This window comes from Equus quagga, chromosome 11 (assembly GCF_021613505.1).
Source record: "Equus quagga isolate Etosha38 chromosome 11, UCLA_HA_Equagga_1.0, whole genome shotgun sequence".
Classification (NCBI taxonomy): Eukaryota; Metazoa; Chordata; class Mammalia; order Perissodactyla; family Equidae; genus Equus; species Equus quagga.
In genome coordinates, this window is record NC_060277.1 from 18,433,893 (window position 1) to 18,454,164 (window position 20,272).

A 20,272-nucleotide genomic window follows, 5' to 3' on the forward strand; every position below is an offset into this window, starting at 1 on the left:
TCTCTATAATATAAATAAACTGATTTGTTCACTTGGCAAAAAGTCCACATTAAGCATAAAGGTAAAAAACACACTCTGAAGCCAGATTGCGTGGTTCCAAGTCCCAAGTCCACTCCTTTTCAGTTGTGTGACCTTGAGTAACTGCTCTGTGCCTCAGTTTCCCCATCTTAAAATGGGGATAATAACAGTACCAACCTCAGAGGTTGCTCTGAGAATACAGTAGGCATTCAGTAACAGTTAGTCTCCATCCCTCTTTTAAAAAAAACGTACATGCCTTCACTGGAACATTCACTTACCATATACTATACCGTAAGTGATCACATATATTTGTTGAATGAGTAACTATCTCATAGAGTTATGAAGTTAAAGGAGATAAAATACATGAAAGTACCTAATACACTGTTGGTACTCAATAACTGAAATGACCAAGCACAACAACTGGCAATATGAGACATTCAACAAATATTAGTGGTATGCATGCTAAACCTAATCTGAGATCAAGAAGATCTCTTCTCATATAGGTAGAGTTAATGAAATGGTGAAAATGGTTAGAAAAAGAACAATTTCTGTTTGGACACTTGATTCATACTAATAAATTTAAGGAATAATATATGCAAGACATAATGATGAAAATAAATTAAAAAAATACAACTCTTTGTAGGTGAACAAACTGTGGGCCCCAAAGCAGATAAAAATAACATTAGTATTTTAAAAAAACCTAGAACAAAGAAAAGATTTTGTGTTGTTACTGCTTGTACTCATGAAACAAATGAAATGGAAATACTGCTTAAAGAAGAGATGGGGAATGGAAAAAAAAAGCAGAGACAGATGTTACCAACATAGAGAAATATGAATCTGAGAGGGTAAGATAGTACAAATGAAGGCAATAACAGACAATGATCTCACAACAGGTAGATTTCAAAATCCTCTACGTGATTTGTAAAATAGCATAGTAGCCTGACTTCTTGTTTTATAAACTAAGAAATAAATCAAATATTCGTTAGAAATATTCCCTAAATAGTTACTTCAGTAAACCTAAGGATCCTGAATTTCATGGAGAGATCCTCAGAACAAGAAGATTCTGTAGGAACTCAGGCTTTTATAGCAGTGCAAGAAAAAAGCACAAGATGAAAAAGAGACTCAGGAATCAATACTGATAATAAAAATTATGATGATTACAAATAACGGTAACAGCAGCTAATCTTAGTGAGAACTTAATGTTTAGGCACCATACTAAGCACTTTAAATTGTATTTAATTGTCAAGATACTACCATAAGATACTATCCATTACTGAATCCATTTAAAAAATGAAACTGTGGATGAGAAAGGTTGAATGACTTTGTCAAGGTCACACAACTTCTACTGAAGGAGTAGGATTTGAAAGCAGGCTGACTTCAAAGCTCACGTACCTACTATTTATGTTGTTAGTAAAAGAAACAAAGAAATAAATAACAAAAGGCCTAGATTCAAAAAGCTACCATAAAAAAGAAAAAAATACTAGTTTAGAAAAATAAAAGTAAGATACTAACCCACAGGCAAGGCTAACAACCAACTAGGAGAACATCACTACATAAACAAATGTCTATTTTAATTTTATTTTAAGGAGGTGGATATTCAAATTTATTAGTTATTTCTATATAATAAGCTACATTTATGTGATTTTAATGGTCTAAAAATTATTTAATGCCCATGATAGTGTATTTTTCAAACTAACACACTGTTCGTTTTTCAGATTTTTAATCTTTGATTTCTCATAAATAGTCTTCCAAGGAGAATGACATTCATTATACTTTTAAATGAAAAACTAAACCACTGAATGAATGATATAACCAATATAACGAATGCTGTCATTTCACATTAGAAATGCTTATTAAACTGACTTAGACATAATATTCATCAACAAACAAAAAATACGTATTATTGCAAATTTTGTCCCATTTACATTTAAAAAAATTTTTAAAAATCTGTATCACACCTTATTTGTTCTGGAGTGCCTCCTGATGTTGCATTAGTTATAGCCCAAGCTGCTTCTTTTCTGGTGCGAAACTCTGCTTTCTGAAGAACCTCAATCAAAACAGGAAAAATATTTGCATCTATAACGGCCTGAGGAGGAAAAATGATACAGCATAAGCAATGCAAATACTGTTTTAAAAATATTAGTAAGTAGAGGAATCTTGACACTCAATGGCTTTAAAATATCATGCTTTTTGGAAATACCTTTGGAAATATTTTATTTCTAATCTATCAACAAACTTTCACACACTTTGAAGACTGGAGAATATATTAGCAGAATATAAATTTTAAAGCTGATAAAGCACAAGGCTGATGACTGATCAAACTGGATAAGTAAATACCGACTCACAGAGCTTGACAGGACCCTAATAAATCATTATTTAAAAGCTTTGAGAGGAAGATCATTGCCTAACTTATTTAAAACTAATGAAAATCAATCCCCTTTTAGAGACTGACCATTAGGTGTCAGGTACTCCTCTGGGCAGCTATATACATGTAATTGGTATTCCTCACTAGAATACTACAAATAAACGTTATTATTTTAGAGGAGAAAAGGCCATATTCTTTAAAATACTTGTCAAGAATCTTTTTTTAAAAATCTTTTTCAGTAATTCACTAAAAAACATCACTAATAAAATGCTGGCTTTTGCCCAAACTGAATTCTGAGATCTTCCTGTTCTATTCTCAGACCTGAAAGGTATTTACCTGGATCTGAGCTCTATTTCCAGCAGTGATGTTAGAAACAGTCCAGCAGGATTCTTTTCTAATTGACTCCTTTTGGCTACTCAATAAATGTAAGAGACAGGGTAATGCAGAGCAATTCAAAATTACCTAAAACAAAAGTTAGAAATGGAAACAAAGTTTTACAGGAAATAAACTACACAAAAATATACTAATAAATTATTTAGAAATGCAAAAACCACTCTGAAAGACTAAATTTAAGAAACAAGTAATCCCTCTCAAAGTAAAACTTGGGGACTGTACAGAGTTCATTGACCTCCCCACCTTTCAGGGACACTGGGATCCGGCGCCTACATGAAAGAATGTGTCTGGCCTCGGAGCCGGAGATGGCCACTTCGACCCTGACCCCAAGGCACAAATTAATAAGAAAATGTCCTGCGTCATGTTCCTTGTCTGGGCTGGCCACCCCGATGGGCACCTGACCAGACTAGAGAAACATCCCATGCGTGGGAACAAAAAGATAAAAACATCCCATCCATGGGAACAAGAAGAAATAACTCAAAGTATCTAAATGTCTGAAACCCTGAGTCAGAATCCAGAAAACCTTAGAATAAAAGGGAGTCACCAGCATAGAACAATTGGGAGTCTCACTGAGGAGAGGACACTCTGCCTCAGACCCGGACAATTGGCACTCCCGCCCACCGTACAAACTATTGGGACTTCCCGGCTGATTGTGGTGTGGATGTTGTAAGCACCGATCTGTTGTTGTTTGTTTCCCCACTCCTTCTTCTATTCCCCTTTACCAATAAACTGGTTACTTAAACAACCAAGTAGCCTTGGCGGTACCTGTCATTCCTCGCCCTTTGTGGCTGCGGACAACAGGGACTTACTGTCTTCTGCTCTCCCACTTTGCCAAAACTTAGCTAATGTTGGTGTAATGAAGTGCCCTGTTCTCAATCCACTAAAATACAAATAAGCAGGACACTCAGAGGTGTGTCCTTCAAGTTTACAAATGCATTCACAGTTCAACTGATATAACTATTCGAAGAGAGATTTAGTGACTGGTCAGGGTCCAACCTCTAGTTTTGCCAGATGAAAATACATATATATATATATAACAAATAGTTTAAAGTATCTAATTCCATAACTGTTAAGAAACCTTAATGTGTAGAATAAGTCTATTTGTTTCATCAAATTTTTTTTACTGATTCACTTTTCTTTTGTAAAGAAGTATATTCTGCTTTATTCCTTTACATTCTTTGTTTCATGGCAAGATTAATTATGTCCCTATTTGCAAAACACCCATAATAATTTACATGAAATTTACTTAGTGCAGAATGTATGAAGCAGGGTACCAAAATTCTGCTGAAAACACTGTATTTTAGAAGGGCATTTTCATTTAAAGAGCTATTTTAAGTTAATAACTACCAATTACTAAGAATCAACTGTTTAATAACTAAATAGGACTTTAAAAGACTAAAACTGAAAGAAAATACATAGATTAGAATAAAATGTTTCCTTTATGATGGCAAACAAAGGATAATCTAATGTGTTACAGAGTTTAAGTTTCTATCTTCAAGGGTGACTGCACCCCAGATCTGAAGTCAATCTTGGCATCACACATTTTTGATATCTCACCATCCTCCAAAAGACAAAGAAGAGAAAGACGCACACATGTAGTTAATTACCAATCCTGCAAATGTTTCCTTGCCAACTTTCCTTCTATTCCCATACTCTAGGTCTTCAATCTACTATAAAAAGCCCTCTCGTTTTCAACCCCACTTCTAACCTATTTATAATCAATCACCCTTTCACCAACAGTATCTTTTCCAGTCAAGTTTACTGTCTCTAAAACATACCTCACACATATCTGCCCCTGTGCCTGTGGTCACATAAATCTCTTCCAGTCTACTTAAATTCTTCTTTACTTTAAGATCTAGCTTTACTTCCAACTCCTTTATGAAATCTACAAAGATTTCTCAGTACACTGATCTCTTTTTTTAAACTTTTATAGCATTTACTGACCAATCAGCTCACAGCAAACACATACTATCTTGGGTAATATGCTTTGTTTTAATATAGATTTTCTTGCCAATTGAATTATAAATCCCTCAAGAACCAAACTCCTACCCCGTGCTTCTTTACACTGATATAGGTCTAGGGTAGGACTTCCACATAAACATATTTGAGGTTGACACATTATAGATGCTTGTATAATTACGGTAACGCTAAAGTCTCGATTAATATGTAATCAGTGGTATGAAACAGGATAAACTTCTTAAAGTCCATTATGTTAACAACTTATCATATTGAAGTCTGAACTCACCTGTGTTTGAATATCATCACCAGTCACAATATTACCAACTGCTCTTAATGCAGGTGATACAACTTTATAATCATTGTGCCTAAAAATAATAAAAACATGAGCTTACATACTACATAAGAATTTTAAATTTATAGAAAATTCACAAAAATAGTACAAAACACTCCCATCTATTGTTTACCCAGAGATCCAAGTTTCACTAATTATCCCAGTAATATCTTATAAGAATCTAATCAAGGATCAGATGTTGCACCCAGTTCTCAGGTCTCTTCAATCTCTCTCAATTCAAGATAGTTCCTTAGTCTTTCTTGATTTTCATGATCTTGACATTTTTGACAATCTCAAATCAGTTATTTGGTTTTGTCCAATTTTTCCTCATGATTAAAACACAAATTATATACTTTTGGCTGAGATATCACAAATGCTATACTCTTTTCATCTCACAGTATTGGCTAGCATATGGTATGTGTTTTGTCCATAATAGTCACACTGAACTCTGGTCACTTAAGATGGTGTCTGCCAGATTTCTTCACTTTTTAACATTACTGTTTTTCCCTTTATAATTAATATTTTGTGAGGAAATACTTTTAAACTACGTAAAATCCCATTCTTTAACCCACTTTCACTGCATCTTTTGATGTTTCTTGTCTGAATTACTAATATTAGTATTGTTGCCAATGATGATTTTCTAATAATATCATTCCAACTATGTGCCTTATGTAACTACCTCTTGATCGATCTACTTATTTTAGTGTGGACTCATGGATTCTTATTTTATTCAGTAAGTTGTGATATATTACTATAATTTATTTCAATACTCCAATCGTCCCAGGTTTGAACAGTTAGGAGCCCCTTCAAGCCCTTCAAGTGGGTTTTTGTGTCCTTTTGACATTTCTCCATTCTTTGAGCACTCATTACTTTCTGGGTTCATCTTATTTTTTCTCAGTTCCAGTCCTTGAACCAGCCATTTCTCCAGGAGTCCTGGTTTCCTTTAAATGGAGAGTGGTGTTTAAAAACCACAATTTGGGCATTCAGTGTGCTCAGCTTGTTAGTATAGACATGTCACTGCTCCCAGGCCCTTTAAGAAGACACACACACACACACACACACACATTTACATATTTATTTATTTCTCTATCTATTTCTTTATGTTGAAAGCCATGGGTTCACATTGATTCCTCTAATTCTTAACCTAATACTACAAGATTGTTCTGGCTTTCCACACTTCCATATTTATATCTCCATTCTCTGAGAATAAGAAACTGGCTTCTATTATCATAAAATCCCTAAAAATGGCCAATCTTCTGATCCAGCTAGGCTGCTATCCCGTCATATATTGGCTCCAACCCTTTGCTCCAGCCTTCTTGTCTGCTCTGCTCTAGTGGGGGCCATCGTCAAGCTTAGGCCCTGATCCCCTCATTGGACCTGCCTGCCTACCCTCCTCTGATGCTGTTTGCAACTGGGGCCATAACCCCTTATCAGACCTCTCTTCTTTGTGTAAACCATCTTGTTTGGGCCTACCTAACAGCTTTCTGACAAAAGAAGAAAGGAAGAAAATAAATTTTTTTAAACAAGAGGATGAACAAACTATAACATCTTTTTGAAACAAGTTTTCTTACAAGTTTTTAACTTCTTGGTATAGGAAATCTGTTCTTTTTAAGGCAAAAGCAATAATAGCCCAGCAAAGAGAAACACATTCTCTTTAATAAGTGAAATACCAAATGATTTTCACTACATGGACTTTCACACAAATTAATTATCATAATGAACAATTAACTGGATTATTGGTTCTGTGAGAGCTTGAACTGCATTCTATATTTCATTAACAATGTCTTGTATAATACTGTAGGTCACACGCATTCCATAAATACTTTTTGAATTAAGCCCCTCTTGTTCATAAAGAGGTCATAGAAAATTAATGAAATTCATTAACAAAATGATTAGTCCCAACTATAGGATATAAGATACAAATTTAAAGCCCAACTTTTCAGTATTACAGCTATTCTGCAAAGCGGGGCTGGCAGCTTTTAAATCCTTCTTGAAATAGTGACTCTTGAGATGGTTATAAGGCCATTACTCTAACTGCTAAACTTAATACATAATCATACGATTATTAATCACAAATTATACTTACATCAAAAGTTCCACCAATCTTCGACAAACTCCAGAATCAATGACTGCTTGAATTTTATCATTGGGTCCATCGGACAGATAAGAAAGGGCCCAACACACATCTGCTAATACATCTGGGTCACTGCTAAACAATAATCGTGACAGGACATTTAAGCAGGGTGAAACCTGGAAGGGAAGAGCCAATATTAAAATTTTTTTCTATCTAAAACCAAGTTTTTCTAGGAAAATACAGAACTCATTTTAAAACAAAAAACTTAACGCCACAAAAATACCGAAGAAATTAAAACATTCTATTGTTTTAAAATTATGATGATATATGAACATGACCCTGATTCCTATTAATCTTATATCGAATAAGGTATGTGGTAATTTAATGTTTTTTAAAAAAATAATGGAATATGTATTTGGGATCCCCTGTCTATGTCTAAATCATACACACATATCCCCCAAAAAAGGCATACCAAAACTGAGAGAAGCCAAAATATTTCAGTTAAATGTTTAATATAATGAGTATGGAATATGATCTAACTTAAAAGAATTTCACTTCACTCATTACATGTACCTTACTAGAACCAAACCTAATAATCATTTGAGGAGTGAAGGTGTACAAAATACCAAAAGAAATCTGAAGGGTTTTTAAATGGAAGTCACGAATAAAGTGTACTACTTCTTAATGTACTGCAACTCCAAGTCTTCTATTAAAAAAATACACACATGAAAATAGAGATTTTTACTCTCTCGAGCATTAATACTATAACTAATTAGTTCTGAGGTGAGCAAGTCACTTTATCTCAGACTCAGTTTCCAAATCTGTGAAACAAAGAGGCTGAATTAGATAAATTCTATGGTCCTTCCTGTCTTAAATCAGACAAAATTTAAACACTACTCACTAGCTGAGTGACCTTGGGCAAATTACCTAACATCTCTAAACCCCAACTTATAATAACCCCATCTGTAAAACAGGGATAATACGGTACTGTTAAATTAGTAAGCATGCATACGGTATCTTAGAATGGTGCCTGGCATATAGAAATCACTTAGATGTTGGCTCTCTTTATTGCTATGATCAATATTGATTCTATATTCCTTAAAGTTTTTTTTTAATTCAGCAACCAAAAGTATCCCTTAGCCTCTCTCCTCAGACAAGAGCCATATGTTAAATGTGCTACAAATAAAAAGCAATGTCTTATGTTCTAACATTTTATTTATTTATTTTTTTTGAGGAAGGTTAGCCCTGAGCTAACTACTGCCAATTATCCTCTTTTTGCTGAGGAAGACTGGCCCTGAGCTAACATCCGTGCCCATCTTCCTCTACTTTATACGTGGGATGCCTGCCACAGCATGGCTTGACAAGTGATGTGTAGGTCTGCACCCTGGATCTGAGCCAGCGAACTCTGGGCCACTGAAGCAGAATGTGCTCAGTTAACTGCTGTGCCACTGGGCCGGCCCCTGTTCTAACATTTTAGATGCATTTTCTCTTTACTATTTTAAAGATTGCCATTATATAAACTATAATCTTCTGAAAATACTTATCATCTCTCCTGGGCCCTCCCTGTAAGGATGACCCTAGGGCCCAGGAACATAAATCAGTTCTCTCACGAAGTAGACGTGTTCATCTGTAAGTTAGTAAACAGAATCTGCACAACTAGATCCTTCCCTGACAATCATGCCTCCACCTTTGCCAACCATCTCCTCCTCCTTGAACACGGAAATGTGAGAATCAGTTTTTAAAGCAAATATAAATTTTTCAGTAAAAAAACAAAAAAAAATCAGTGTAGTTGATATATATCTTTTTACTGATTTAAAAAAATAATGAAATACTACAGACTTCTAGCTTTAAGAGACCAAAATAAAAACATTTCTGGCCCCACTATCTTCTCAGAAACAAGAAAAGAAGAAATAGAAATACAAATCCCATCTTTAAGAAGACTGGTAGACATTTATAATCCAGCCCACAACATATGAAGATGAAAGTGAATAAAGGAATGCTGACTTAGGTCATTTATCCTCCAACCATCACCCCAAAGTGCCTTAGGTACCAGGTATTACAGAAGGCAGGGAAGAGGCATGGTGCTAAAACAGAAGGAAAGATTAAAAATTTAAATGAGAAGCAGGTTAGACTCTGGGTCCCTACCGCACAAGCAGGTGTCTCACATTCTTTTTTTTTTTCACTTAAAATTTTTTTTGTTTTAATTTATTATGAGGCTAACATCTCCGCCCATCTTCGTCTACTTTATGTGTGGGACGCCTACCATAGCATGGCTTGCCAAGCAGTGCCATGTCCGCACCCATATAGGTCCTCATAATTTTTAAGAGGGGAAACGGGTCTGGAGGCCAAAAATTTTGAGAACCACTGTTCTAGGCAGAAGGAACAACTAGAACAAAGGTAAGAGCGTTCTTTGTGAGTTTGAGAAACAGCAGAGGCCAGTGCAGCTGGAGTGAAAAGAGAAGGAAAGTAGTAGGAGACAGGTAAGAGAGAACAAAAGGGCCAGATGATAAAAATTCTCATAGAATATTTAATAATTTTATCTTTCACTCTGAATAAAACATAGATAACCATTGCAGGGTTCTGAGCAGAGATGTAGCATGAACCAACATTTTAACAGGAGCATCCTGGCTGCTCTGTTGGGAATAGAAAATGATGGGTGGGCAAAGAGAGAAGCGAGATTTGTTAGGAGGCTACTGCAATAACCCAGGTGATAGAGATGGTAGCATGGTCCAGGTGGTACGAAGGGAGATGACATATTTCCCTTCTCAGTATACTATTTTTAAAAGTTCAAAACCTATAGAAAATTTGCAAAAAATAAGTACAAGAAATACTCAAATGCTACTCACCTAGACTCATCAGTTAACATTTTGTTACATTTGCTCTCTCTCTCCACATAAAAAAAACTTCTACTGGTTTATTTGAGAACCAACTGCAGACATCCTTATGATACCTCACTCCTAAATACTTTAGCATATATCTCCTAAGAAAAATGGCATTCTTCTAGATTCTTTTATCACAATATAATTATCACAACCAGGGAATTTTACAGCAATGTAATACTATTATCTAAGGTATAAAGCAAATCCAAATTTTTTAAGCTAAAACTTAATACTGAACCATCATTTAATCAATAAACATTGCATTTATTTGTTACGTTTCAGTGTCTTTTAAAAAAATCAGGTTTATCAAGGTATACATTACATACAGTAAAATTAACTTTTTAGATGTAGTTTTAATGAGAGTTTTGACAAACGTATACAGATGCATAGCTACCACCCAATCAAGATACAGACTATTTCTATCACCCTGAAAAGTTCTCTTCTGCCCCTTTGTAATCAACTTTCCCCTCAGGCAATCATCAGTCTGATTTTTTGTTTCTTTAGTTTTGTCTTTTCCAAAATATTGAATCAATGTCTTCGCCAAAAATAGAATCATATGAGGTTCAGCATTTGCATGTGGCTTTTTCACTTAGCTTAATGTTTGTGAGATTCATTCATGTTGTCGCATAGTAGTGTGTTCCTTTTTATTGTTGAGTCATATTCCATCATATAAACGAACCATAATTTGTTTATCCTTACACCAATACACGTACATTTGGGCTGTTTTCAATTTTTAGTGATTATGAATAAAGCTGCCATTAATATTAACATATAGGTCTTTTTATAGACATACTTCATATTTCTTGGGTCAGTACCATATTGCTAGAAAGTATAGTAAGAAATGGCCTGTTAATGTGTCTGTACCACTTTACATTTCCATTAGCACTGTATGAGAGCTTCAGTTGCTCTGTATCTTGTCAGCACTTGGAATTGTTAGTTTTTGGATTTTAACCATTGTATAGGTGTGTGTCTTTACTGCTTGTTAATCTTGAATAGTTCCCAGGCTATCTGTGGCCCTTCACAACACTGATGTTTTTAAAGAGACTGGGAGATTTATTTTGCAGACCATCCCTCGATTTTGATTTGTCTTATTGTTTCCTCATTATTAGGTTCGGTTAAACATTTCTGGCAGGAGTCTTACATAGGTAGTGATATGTTCCTTTTAGTCACACTACATTTGAAGGCACATGTCAGTTTTCCCTTTATTGGTGAATGTCAAGTTTAATCACTAAAGGTTAAGGTATTGGTGTCTGCTAGAATTCTCAACAGTAAATATAACTCCCTCCTAACTCCTATGTAATTAATAAATACTCTGTAGGGTGATACTTTCAGATCGTCTGAATATCTGGTTCCCCAACAATCTTTCACCTGAAGGTTTTAGAATTCATTGATGATTTTTGCCTAAATCAATTACTATGGTGGTTGTCTTTTCTAATAGCCCTTTTGCATGTATTAGTTGGCATTCTTCTATAAAAAAGAGCCTTCCTCTTTGTATTCCAATTTTAGTAGTAGCAAAGACTTGTAGATTCTTTTTACTCAATATTTTAAAAATCTCTCCTTTCCTTATTCATTTTGATCCTCAAATAGTAGCAAGTTTGGCTGGAGGGACACTTACTTCAATATATTTTAGAAGTAGAGGCAACTGAATTTTCTGATGGAGTGGATGTAGAGTATGAGATAAAAGAAGGCAAAAAATGTTGCAGGTTTTCATCTGAGAAATGGAAGATAGAAATTCCACTAACTGACAAGGGAAATACTGTTGGCAGAGCAGGATTTGGGGAAAAGAGGAGGAGTTATGTTTTAGATATGTTAAGTTTAAAATGTCTATTAGATACACAAATAAAGATGTTGAGTTTGGGGCTCAGAAGATTTGAGTCAAACACTGAAATCTGAAAATTACTGGCATGTGGATGATATTTAAAGTTATAAAATGGGTGAAATCAACAAGAAAGTAAGCACAGATAAAGATGAGAAAAAGCTGAACCACACACTTTGTACTCTCAACTGTAGGAGGCAAAAGACAAGACAAGGAACTAATAAATGAAACTGAAAAGGAGCAATCATTGAGGTAGAAGCAAACCCAAAAGAGTGTAGTGGCCTGAAAACCGAGTGAAAAGAGACTGTACAGGTGGAGGGAGTGATGAGTTGTGTTAAAGCAGGCAAGAGATCAGGTAATGTGAAGACTGAGACATGATACTGTACTTTAGCAAGATGAGGTCTAAACATTGACTCCTGGATTTCACAATGTGGAGACATTTGTGTCCTTGATGAAAGTGGTTTCAGAGTAGTGACTGAGGGAAAACCATGACTGGACTGGATTCAAGAAACAATGCAAGGAGAGAAAGTGGACAATGCAAGAATAGATAAATGAGGAACTTTGGTGTAAAAGGGAGCAAAGAAATGGGATGGTGGTTAACAGGGAAACTGATAAGAGCCCCCAGGCATTAAGAAAGATTTAATATGGGAGACATAATGGCATATTTTTATAGGAGGGAGAAGGATGTAGGAGAGAGGAAAACAATTGCTAATGTTGGAGAGATAAAGGAAATTGCTGCAGTGAAGACCCTGAACAGGGAAGACAGTAAGCTATGCAGTATACAAGCAGATGAATTAACTTTAGAAGAAGCATGGGAGGGGCCAGCCCAGTGGCATAGTAATTAAGTTCACATTCTGCTTTGGTGGTCCAGGGTTTGCAGGTTCAGATCCCACGCATGGACCTACACACTGCTCATCAAGCCATGCTGTGAGGGCACCCCACATACAAAATAGTGGAAGATTGGCAACAGATGTTAGCTCAGGGCCAATCTTCCTCACCAAAAAAAAACAAAAGCAGCAGCAGCAAGGGAAAAATAATGAACAATGATAGAAAGTATGATAGATAGGTAAAAATGATGACAGGATGGCAAATGTGGTGACAATTATCTATGGAAGTTCTCTTCCGAATGCTTCAATTTTCTCAGTGAAGTAGGAACCAAAGTCATAAGCTGACAGTAAGGATGAAGGAGAAGGAAGTAGAGGTAGGAGGACAGAAGTGAAAATAAGAAACATTCTAATTGATAATCTTTCTTTTTGCCAGCTATTAAATAATGTCTATTAGCCAATATTATAAATGTGAATTGGCCCGAAATTCTGATTACAACATGACTTCTCAAGATTTATGTAACTTCTCAAAATCCTTAACATTCCATGAGGTTAATAACTTTAAAAAGGAAGCTTAGAAAAACATGGTTTAGACTATCACATAACTATAAATACATAATTTATAAATTATAAATTTATAAGTTTCAGTATCATTCAAATAATCAAATTCTCCATGAAAAACATACTACATAAATTTCAAAGGTATTATCATCAATATGAGAAAACTTGTAAAAAATGAGTTATTTATATAAGGTGCTTGTTATTACAAAATTTTAAAAATTTTTCACTGCTTGTCTATAGCTAAAGAACTCTTAAAAACCACATAATATAATTAGAACAAAACCATCTAAAAATGTAAATATTTACCGACATTCTAACAACATCTTATTGGTAAGACAATAGAACTAGATTGGGAATTTATTAATAATCCATTCCTCTAGAGCAGAATACTAGTAGATGAGGAAAAAGATATTCTAACAGATAAAAAGTACAATGAGAAAGCACAAGGCACTCCAGAATAGTTACTATTCCAATTTTACAACTAATAATGTATCTGGACGAATTACCTTAATCTTTTTGAGGGCTTCAATTTCCTATAAATGAAAAGAACTAGGCTAGAGGATCATTAAAGTCAACTCTAAGACACATAAACATCTAGTGACAGTGGTTGCCTCTGAGGACAGGAATTCATGGAGAGTGGGGGAAAGGGTAGAAGACAAACTTCCTTTTCACTGTATATCTTTTGATTTTGTATATGTGCAAATATTGTCTAGTCAATCAAGAAAATAATTACAGAAAAAAGAATAAAGTCCCTTCAATCTCTCAAAACCTATTATTAGGAGACAACAGTTTATGTAGACAGATTCCTTAATTTGTGTACTTTACTCATACCTTACTGAAGTTTGGAGGAGGGTTTTTGCCTCTACATAAATTTGAGAGGGCCCACACAGCATTTCTGGTTGTTGTAAGTCTGTTTGAATTTGTTAATAACCTGCCAAGGAAAAAAAGGGAGTTGTCATTTTACATTCATTTTTTCTTTTTAGTTATTTTCTACTATGATATAAAAATTCTCAATATATTTTATAAGGCATTCAAATTGATCTGGTAACATAGGAAAAAAAGTTTTTAAAATTCATTATATTTCCAGAAACAAAAATAAACATACCACAGCTCTATTTTTAAAATTTTGATTCTACGAACAGATTCTTAAAAGACATCAAACATGTTCAAAACAAAGGGTGTTATGGGAAATTAACTTATTTCTATATATTTTAAAAAGAGTATTAGATTGCATTTGTTTTGACCATGAAAAGAATATATTAAGAAAGAAGTCAGGGTCAAACTGAATGAAAATAAGATATTGAGAAGGGAAGTTGTTTTGTTTTGAACAGACTGCTTGTCTTAGTATGTTTGACCTGCAACCTGCTAGAAGTAGAGAGAACCTAGGTTTAAAAAAAAAAATCCCAGTTCTGGAGTGATATTGGCAAAAATGGTGGAGAATGGAACTCCAAGGGTCCATCTCTCCCCAGAAACACTGAGAAAACTTGCAAACCCTATGAGAATCAACTTTATTGGAACTCCCAAAGATAGTCAAAAATTTACAGTAACCAAGAAAACTTTTAACCAGGAAAAGTCTGAAACATGGTAGGAGAAATTTAGGCATTTTAACTTACCCTTGCCCAGCCCCCTCTCCAGTTGGCAGCAGACAAAAAGACAACAGCCTGAGTTCCCACTGTGAGCTCCTGGTTCCAAAGGGAGCAAAGGAGACTTTGCTCTAAGGAATTGTGTTTGTCTGTTTTGACCTGCCTGGGAGTTCCCCGAAGGACTGATGCAAGGGGCTTGCCTTTGTTATGCCTAACTGGGAGCTCTCTCAGGGTGGAGAAGTGGCTACATAAAGAATGTTCCTCAAAAACACTGAAAGGCAAATGAACAAGGTGCTGAAATCTAGAGCAAATGATAATAGCTGAGGCAAACATGCTCAAAACCTGAGTGGAAAAGCCGGGGGATGAGATACTTTGAGGAATAGGGATTTGAAAAGTTCTCACACATACCAGACCATTTAGAAGGCCACACACATACCCAAGGCAAATTGGATGCGCAGAAAAAACCTGAGAAGACCTTAAGCTTTCATTCCAGCTGACCTTTAGGCTCAATGCAAGCAGAAAGTGAAGGCTAAGTCATAGTTGTTGATCTTGTTACGCACTGAAGGAATGACCCAACCCAAAGCCAATATGTAAAGACCTAGAGAGTTTTCTCTCTCTCTCTCTCTTTTTTGGCTCCAGACATTTAAGGCAATCTCTGCCTACAAACCATTAGCTAACCACTAAGTCAAAGGACCAGAGACTTCAGAGACTGCACATGACAAAGAATACAGGCTTTAGAAAATTCATTAAAAAAAGTTTCCAAACAACTACAACAAGCAGCACTAACAAACCATGGAGGGGGGGAGAATCTGGTTTCCAAAGTTGCCATATTACAATAATCAAAAAGTCCAGTTTTCAACAAGAAATTACAAGGCATGCAAAGAAATAATAAAGTATAGCCCATTAATAGTAGAAAATATAAATTAAAAGAAACTGTCTGTGAGGAACCACAGACTTTGCATTTACTACACAAAGACTTTAATTCCACTGTCTTAAATATGCTCAAAAGAGGTAAAGAACTCATTGACAAAGAATGCAAGGAAATTAGAATGATGTATCAGCAACTAAAGAATTATTAATAAAGAAATTGAAATAAAAAGAAACTAAATTATAGAGCTTTAAAGGACAATAACTGAGAGTCTGGCCCTGTGGTGTAATGGCTAAGTTTGGCGTGCTCCACTTCGGCAGTCCGGGGTTCATGGGTTTAGATCCCAAGCGTGGAGCTACACCACTCGTCAGCCATGCTATGGCGGTGACCCACATATAAAGTGGAGGAAGACTGGCATTGATGTTAGCTCAGGGCTAATTTCCCTCAAACCAAAAAAAAAAACAAAAGAGGAAGACTGGCAACAGATGTTACTCAGAGCTAATCTTCCTTAACAACAACAACAACAACAAAAAGTACACTAAAAAAATTTACTAGAGGGTTCAGTAGCAGATTTGAGCAGGGAGAATAAATAATTAGCAAACCTGAAAACAGGTAAATTGAAATTATTCTGTCTGAGGAGCAGAAAGAAAAAGAATGATTAAGAATGAATAGAGTCTAAGAGACTTGTGGGACACCATCAAGCATATCAAATACACTTAATAGCAGTATGAAAAGGAGAAGAGAATAAGGAGCCAAAAGAATATTGGAAGAAATAAAGATTGAAGCATCAATTTTGATAAAAGATATGAATCCACAAACTCAAGAAGCTAAATGAAATGCAAGTAGGAGACACTCAAAGACATCCACACCAAGACACATTATAATCAAACTATCAAAAGAAAAAGACCAAGAATCTGAAAGCAGTAAGAGAAGTGACCCATCATGTACAAGGATTCCTCATTCAGATCAACAGCTGATTCCTCATCAAAAACCATGGAGGACAGAAGGCAATGAGATTACATATTTAAAGTGCTGAAAGAAAAAACTGTCAGCCAAGAATCTTATACTGAGCAAAACTATCCTTCAAAAACGAAGAAGGAAGTAAGATTCCCAAAATAACAAAAGCTGAGGAAATCCATCACTAGTAGATCTGTTTTGTAAGAGTAACTAAAAGGAGTGCTTTAGGCTGAATTGAAAGGATAATAAATAATAACTCAAAACTAGATGAAGAAATACAGAACACTGCTAAAGAAAACTACATAGGTAAATATAAAAGGCATTGTTATCATATTTTGGCTTGTAATGTCTCTTTTTTTCTGTATGATTTAAAAGACAAGTGCATAATAAATTATAAATCTATGCTAAAGAGCACACAATGTACAATGATGCAATTTGTGACAACAACTTAAAGGGGGTGGGACAGGGATGTAGAAGAACAGAACATTTGAATAATATTGAAATTAAATTGATATCATAAATTGGATAATTGGATCACAAAGCAAGTCTGATATATTTAAAAAGATTGAAATCATACACAGTATTTCCTTTGATGAAACTATAAATCACAAATAGAAGAAAAACTGGAAAATTCACAAACATGGAAATTAAGTAACATACTCTTAAACAACCAATGGGTCAAAAAAAATCACAAGGAAATTAGAAAATACTTTGGAATAAATGAAAAAGAAAACACAACATACTAAAACTTACAGATTTGCTATATTATAAATTGAAGTGGAATTAAATTAAAAAATCAAAGCTGTCAGTATATATAAAATCTACAGTAGTAAAAGGCTTACATTTACTGAGAATCAAATGATTTAGAACCAATTAAAACTCAATCAGAGTTGATAAAATCATACATTAACAGAAGTTTTATATTTACTTAAGCATTAGCTAAATGTGAACAGCAGATAATCCACAATCTTTATAAGCTAATGACAACTTTTTTCCTTGTGTCCAACTAAAGGGAGAGTATCTGGGAGCTAACTTGACATAACTTTCTTTTTATTATCTGTCTCAATTTTTTAAATGAAACTTTGAAACTTTCATTTTCAATTTTGTAGTCTGACTCTTTCCTGATATGTTTATAACTAGCAATACATAGCCGGATACTGTTTTTCTCCACTAGAGTTTTATTTTTCAGTTTGATTTCTTTGGTCATGATTAAAAGCTCCTTAGAATACTTAAAGAAATTAGACCTAAGAAATGCTTACTTACTATTTCATAAACCATTACCAACTTGAGATATTAACAAATAATATAATGACCTAGAGAAAGAGAAGTAGAAATAAAAAGAGAAACAAAGAGCTCAGTTAATCTACAAACCATATAATCAGGCCAGAAAAATCTCAAATTCAAAATTTAAAAGATGCCTCTAATACTACAAACTTCAAAATGACTCTGATATTGAACTCTAAATCAGTACTTTCTTTCATAGTTCAGTTAAACTCTCAAATACTATTGAAAATTAACTTTGGATAAGCCCAAAGTAAATGGAATTACAGTGAGTGGTTCAGTGGCCTGCACAAAGTAGGTATTCAAAGTCAGTGGAATGAAATCATGCTGAGAACTCACTTCTGTCTACAGAAAGCTACTCTCTCTAAAAAAATTAAGTATCTTTTGCAAACTAGCATCTAAAAATTTATTCTTCCTATTCAACTCCTTAGCTTGGAGAGGTTGGAGAATAACACAGAAGTAAGCCTAAATAAAGATCCTCTTGGTGAATGATAGCCAAGGTAGATAAAGAAACTTATCTTTCAAATAATTCTGTCATTTCTGTAAAGGACTTTACATTATAGGGTAATTTCTGAAAAAAAAAAAAAATGTGTAAAGTATTTGGGGAAAAAAACACTAGATAAGTCATTTTAAGTAAAACTCTAAGTTTGAAAGAAAAATCTCTTATGATCTTGTTCTCTTAGCATTTCAAAATCAAATGTAAAATCCTACCGATATCCTAAATACACCATCTGTTCATGTATTAAAGAGTCTCTGTTTTAGCAATATTTAAATTTTTATTGTATTAAAACTACTATATATCCTTGTTTTGTAGAATAATTATTTTAGCACAGTAACCATCAAGTAAGCACAAGTGATCACTGTGAGTATGGCTTAAGAGGGCATAAATGACACAGACACGATACAATTTGAAACATTTTTTTTGTTTTACCTACTTTCTAGCTATTGCAGGCATGGTTGAACATAAGCCAAATTTAAAAACATCACTGAAGAACTTAATTGCATATGTAGAAATATAGTGGAGAACATAGTTTTGTCTTCCAAAAGTAGTATTAATTTAATTGTGATAAACTTAAAGTACTTACTCTAAAAGAGGTGGAAGTATGTCACAATTCAAAACAAAATCTCTGCACTCTGCATTGTCACCAGCAATATTACCAAGTGCCCAAACAGCCTTATAAAAATAAGAAAAAAATATGCTCTTATGACATTATCTTTTATAAGATGCTCTATGTTAAGAATGAGATTTTAGTACATAAAGAACAAAGTGATAGTTTTCGAGATGTGAAAAAAAAATGTTAGTAGGACAATAAGAAACAAAAACTTTAAAAATGCCACTTAATATTTTTAATCAAATTGAAAGAAGCCATTTAAAAAATTTTCCTTACATACTAGTGAAATGTTTAATGTGTTCAACAAAGAGCATAGTTTGTCTACACTGAATCTACATGGAGAGGCACAACCTATCTATTCACTGAATTTTCCAATTACCTATACTAGAGGTTTGTTCCTATGCCAAGAAATCACCTAATTGGGAAGGGAAGATCTGGAAAAGAAGGGAAGGAGAGACAAATCATAGAAAAGTAAGGTAAAGCTAATATGAGAATTAGTTTGGACTGATCCTTGAAAATACATTTAGAATTAGTCCAGGTTCATTGTAACTTTTAAAATAAATGGTAGTAAAAGATCAAATTATTCACTTATGAATTCCAATTAGGTGAGAAATTACACAAATTTAAATTATTTTATTATATTCTCATTTCAAATTTTTCATGTATGTACAAAATTAATGTTACTTTTTCAATTGGGAGAATTTTATTTTAATGTTTAAAATATGAGTTAACATTTTTAACATCTACTCTAGACTTGTTAATTTTTTTAAGAAAAATTTTGAAAGTAATGACATTTTCACCCCTGTGAAGTCTAATATTCTGTTGGTGCGGATATCAATTGGTATAAATTTTGGAGGTCAACTTTGAAATATGTAATAAGAACTTTAAAAAGATTTTATCTTTTGACAAGGTAAAGTCATTTTTCCCTAATGAAATAATAAAGAGGCATATAAAGACTGATATATAATGATGTTCATCATATTATTAATAATACTAATAAGCTAGAAATAAACATAAATTGAGGAATAGATAAATTATGATACATACTTGAATGGATATTGAGTAATCACTAAAATTTTCTTGGAAGAATAATTAATGCAACAAGAAAAGGCTCCTAATATTAGTGCAAGAAAAATTACATAAGACTAAACGGATGAATGGAACGGTAGAAAGATCAACAGATCAATTTGCATAAAAATAATTAAAGAGCAAAATACCAAAACATCTAATTTTTTTTAAATGGTACAAATT

General features: G+C 34.0%; 1 protein-coding gene across 1 annotated transcript in view; it reads right to left on the bottom strand.

Annotated features, from left to right (window-relative positions):
• KPNA5 (karyopherin subunit alpha 5) overlaps positions 1 to 20,272 on the bottom strand; it is a 42,367-nt gene that overhangs the window by 8,931 nt on the left and 13,164 nt on the right. The window contains exons 7-12 of the mRNA XM_046675196.1: positions 18,995 to 19,083; positions 14,052 to 14,151; positions 7,153 to 7,316; positions 5,022 to 5,100; positions 2,720 to 2,845; positions 1,977 to 2,104 (exon numbers count right to left, since the gene is read on the bottom strand). Of these exons, the coding sequence (XP_046531152.1) occupies positions 1,977 to 2,104; positions 2,720 to 2,845; positions 5,022 to 5,100; positions 7,153 to 7,316; positions 14,052 to 14,151; positions 18,995 to 19,083 (686 nt within the window). The remainder of the gene's footprint in view (positions 1 to 1,976; positions 2,105 to 2,719; positions 2,846 to 5,021; positions 5,101 to 7,152; positions 7,317 to 14,051; positions 14,152 to 18,994; positions 19,084 to 20,272) is intronic.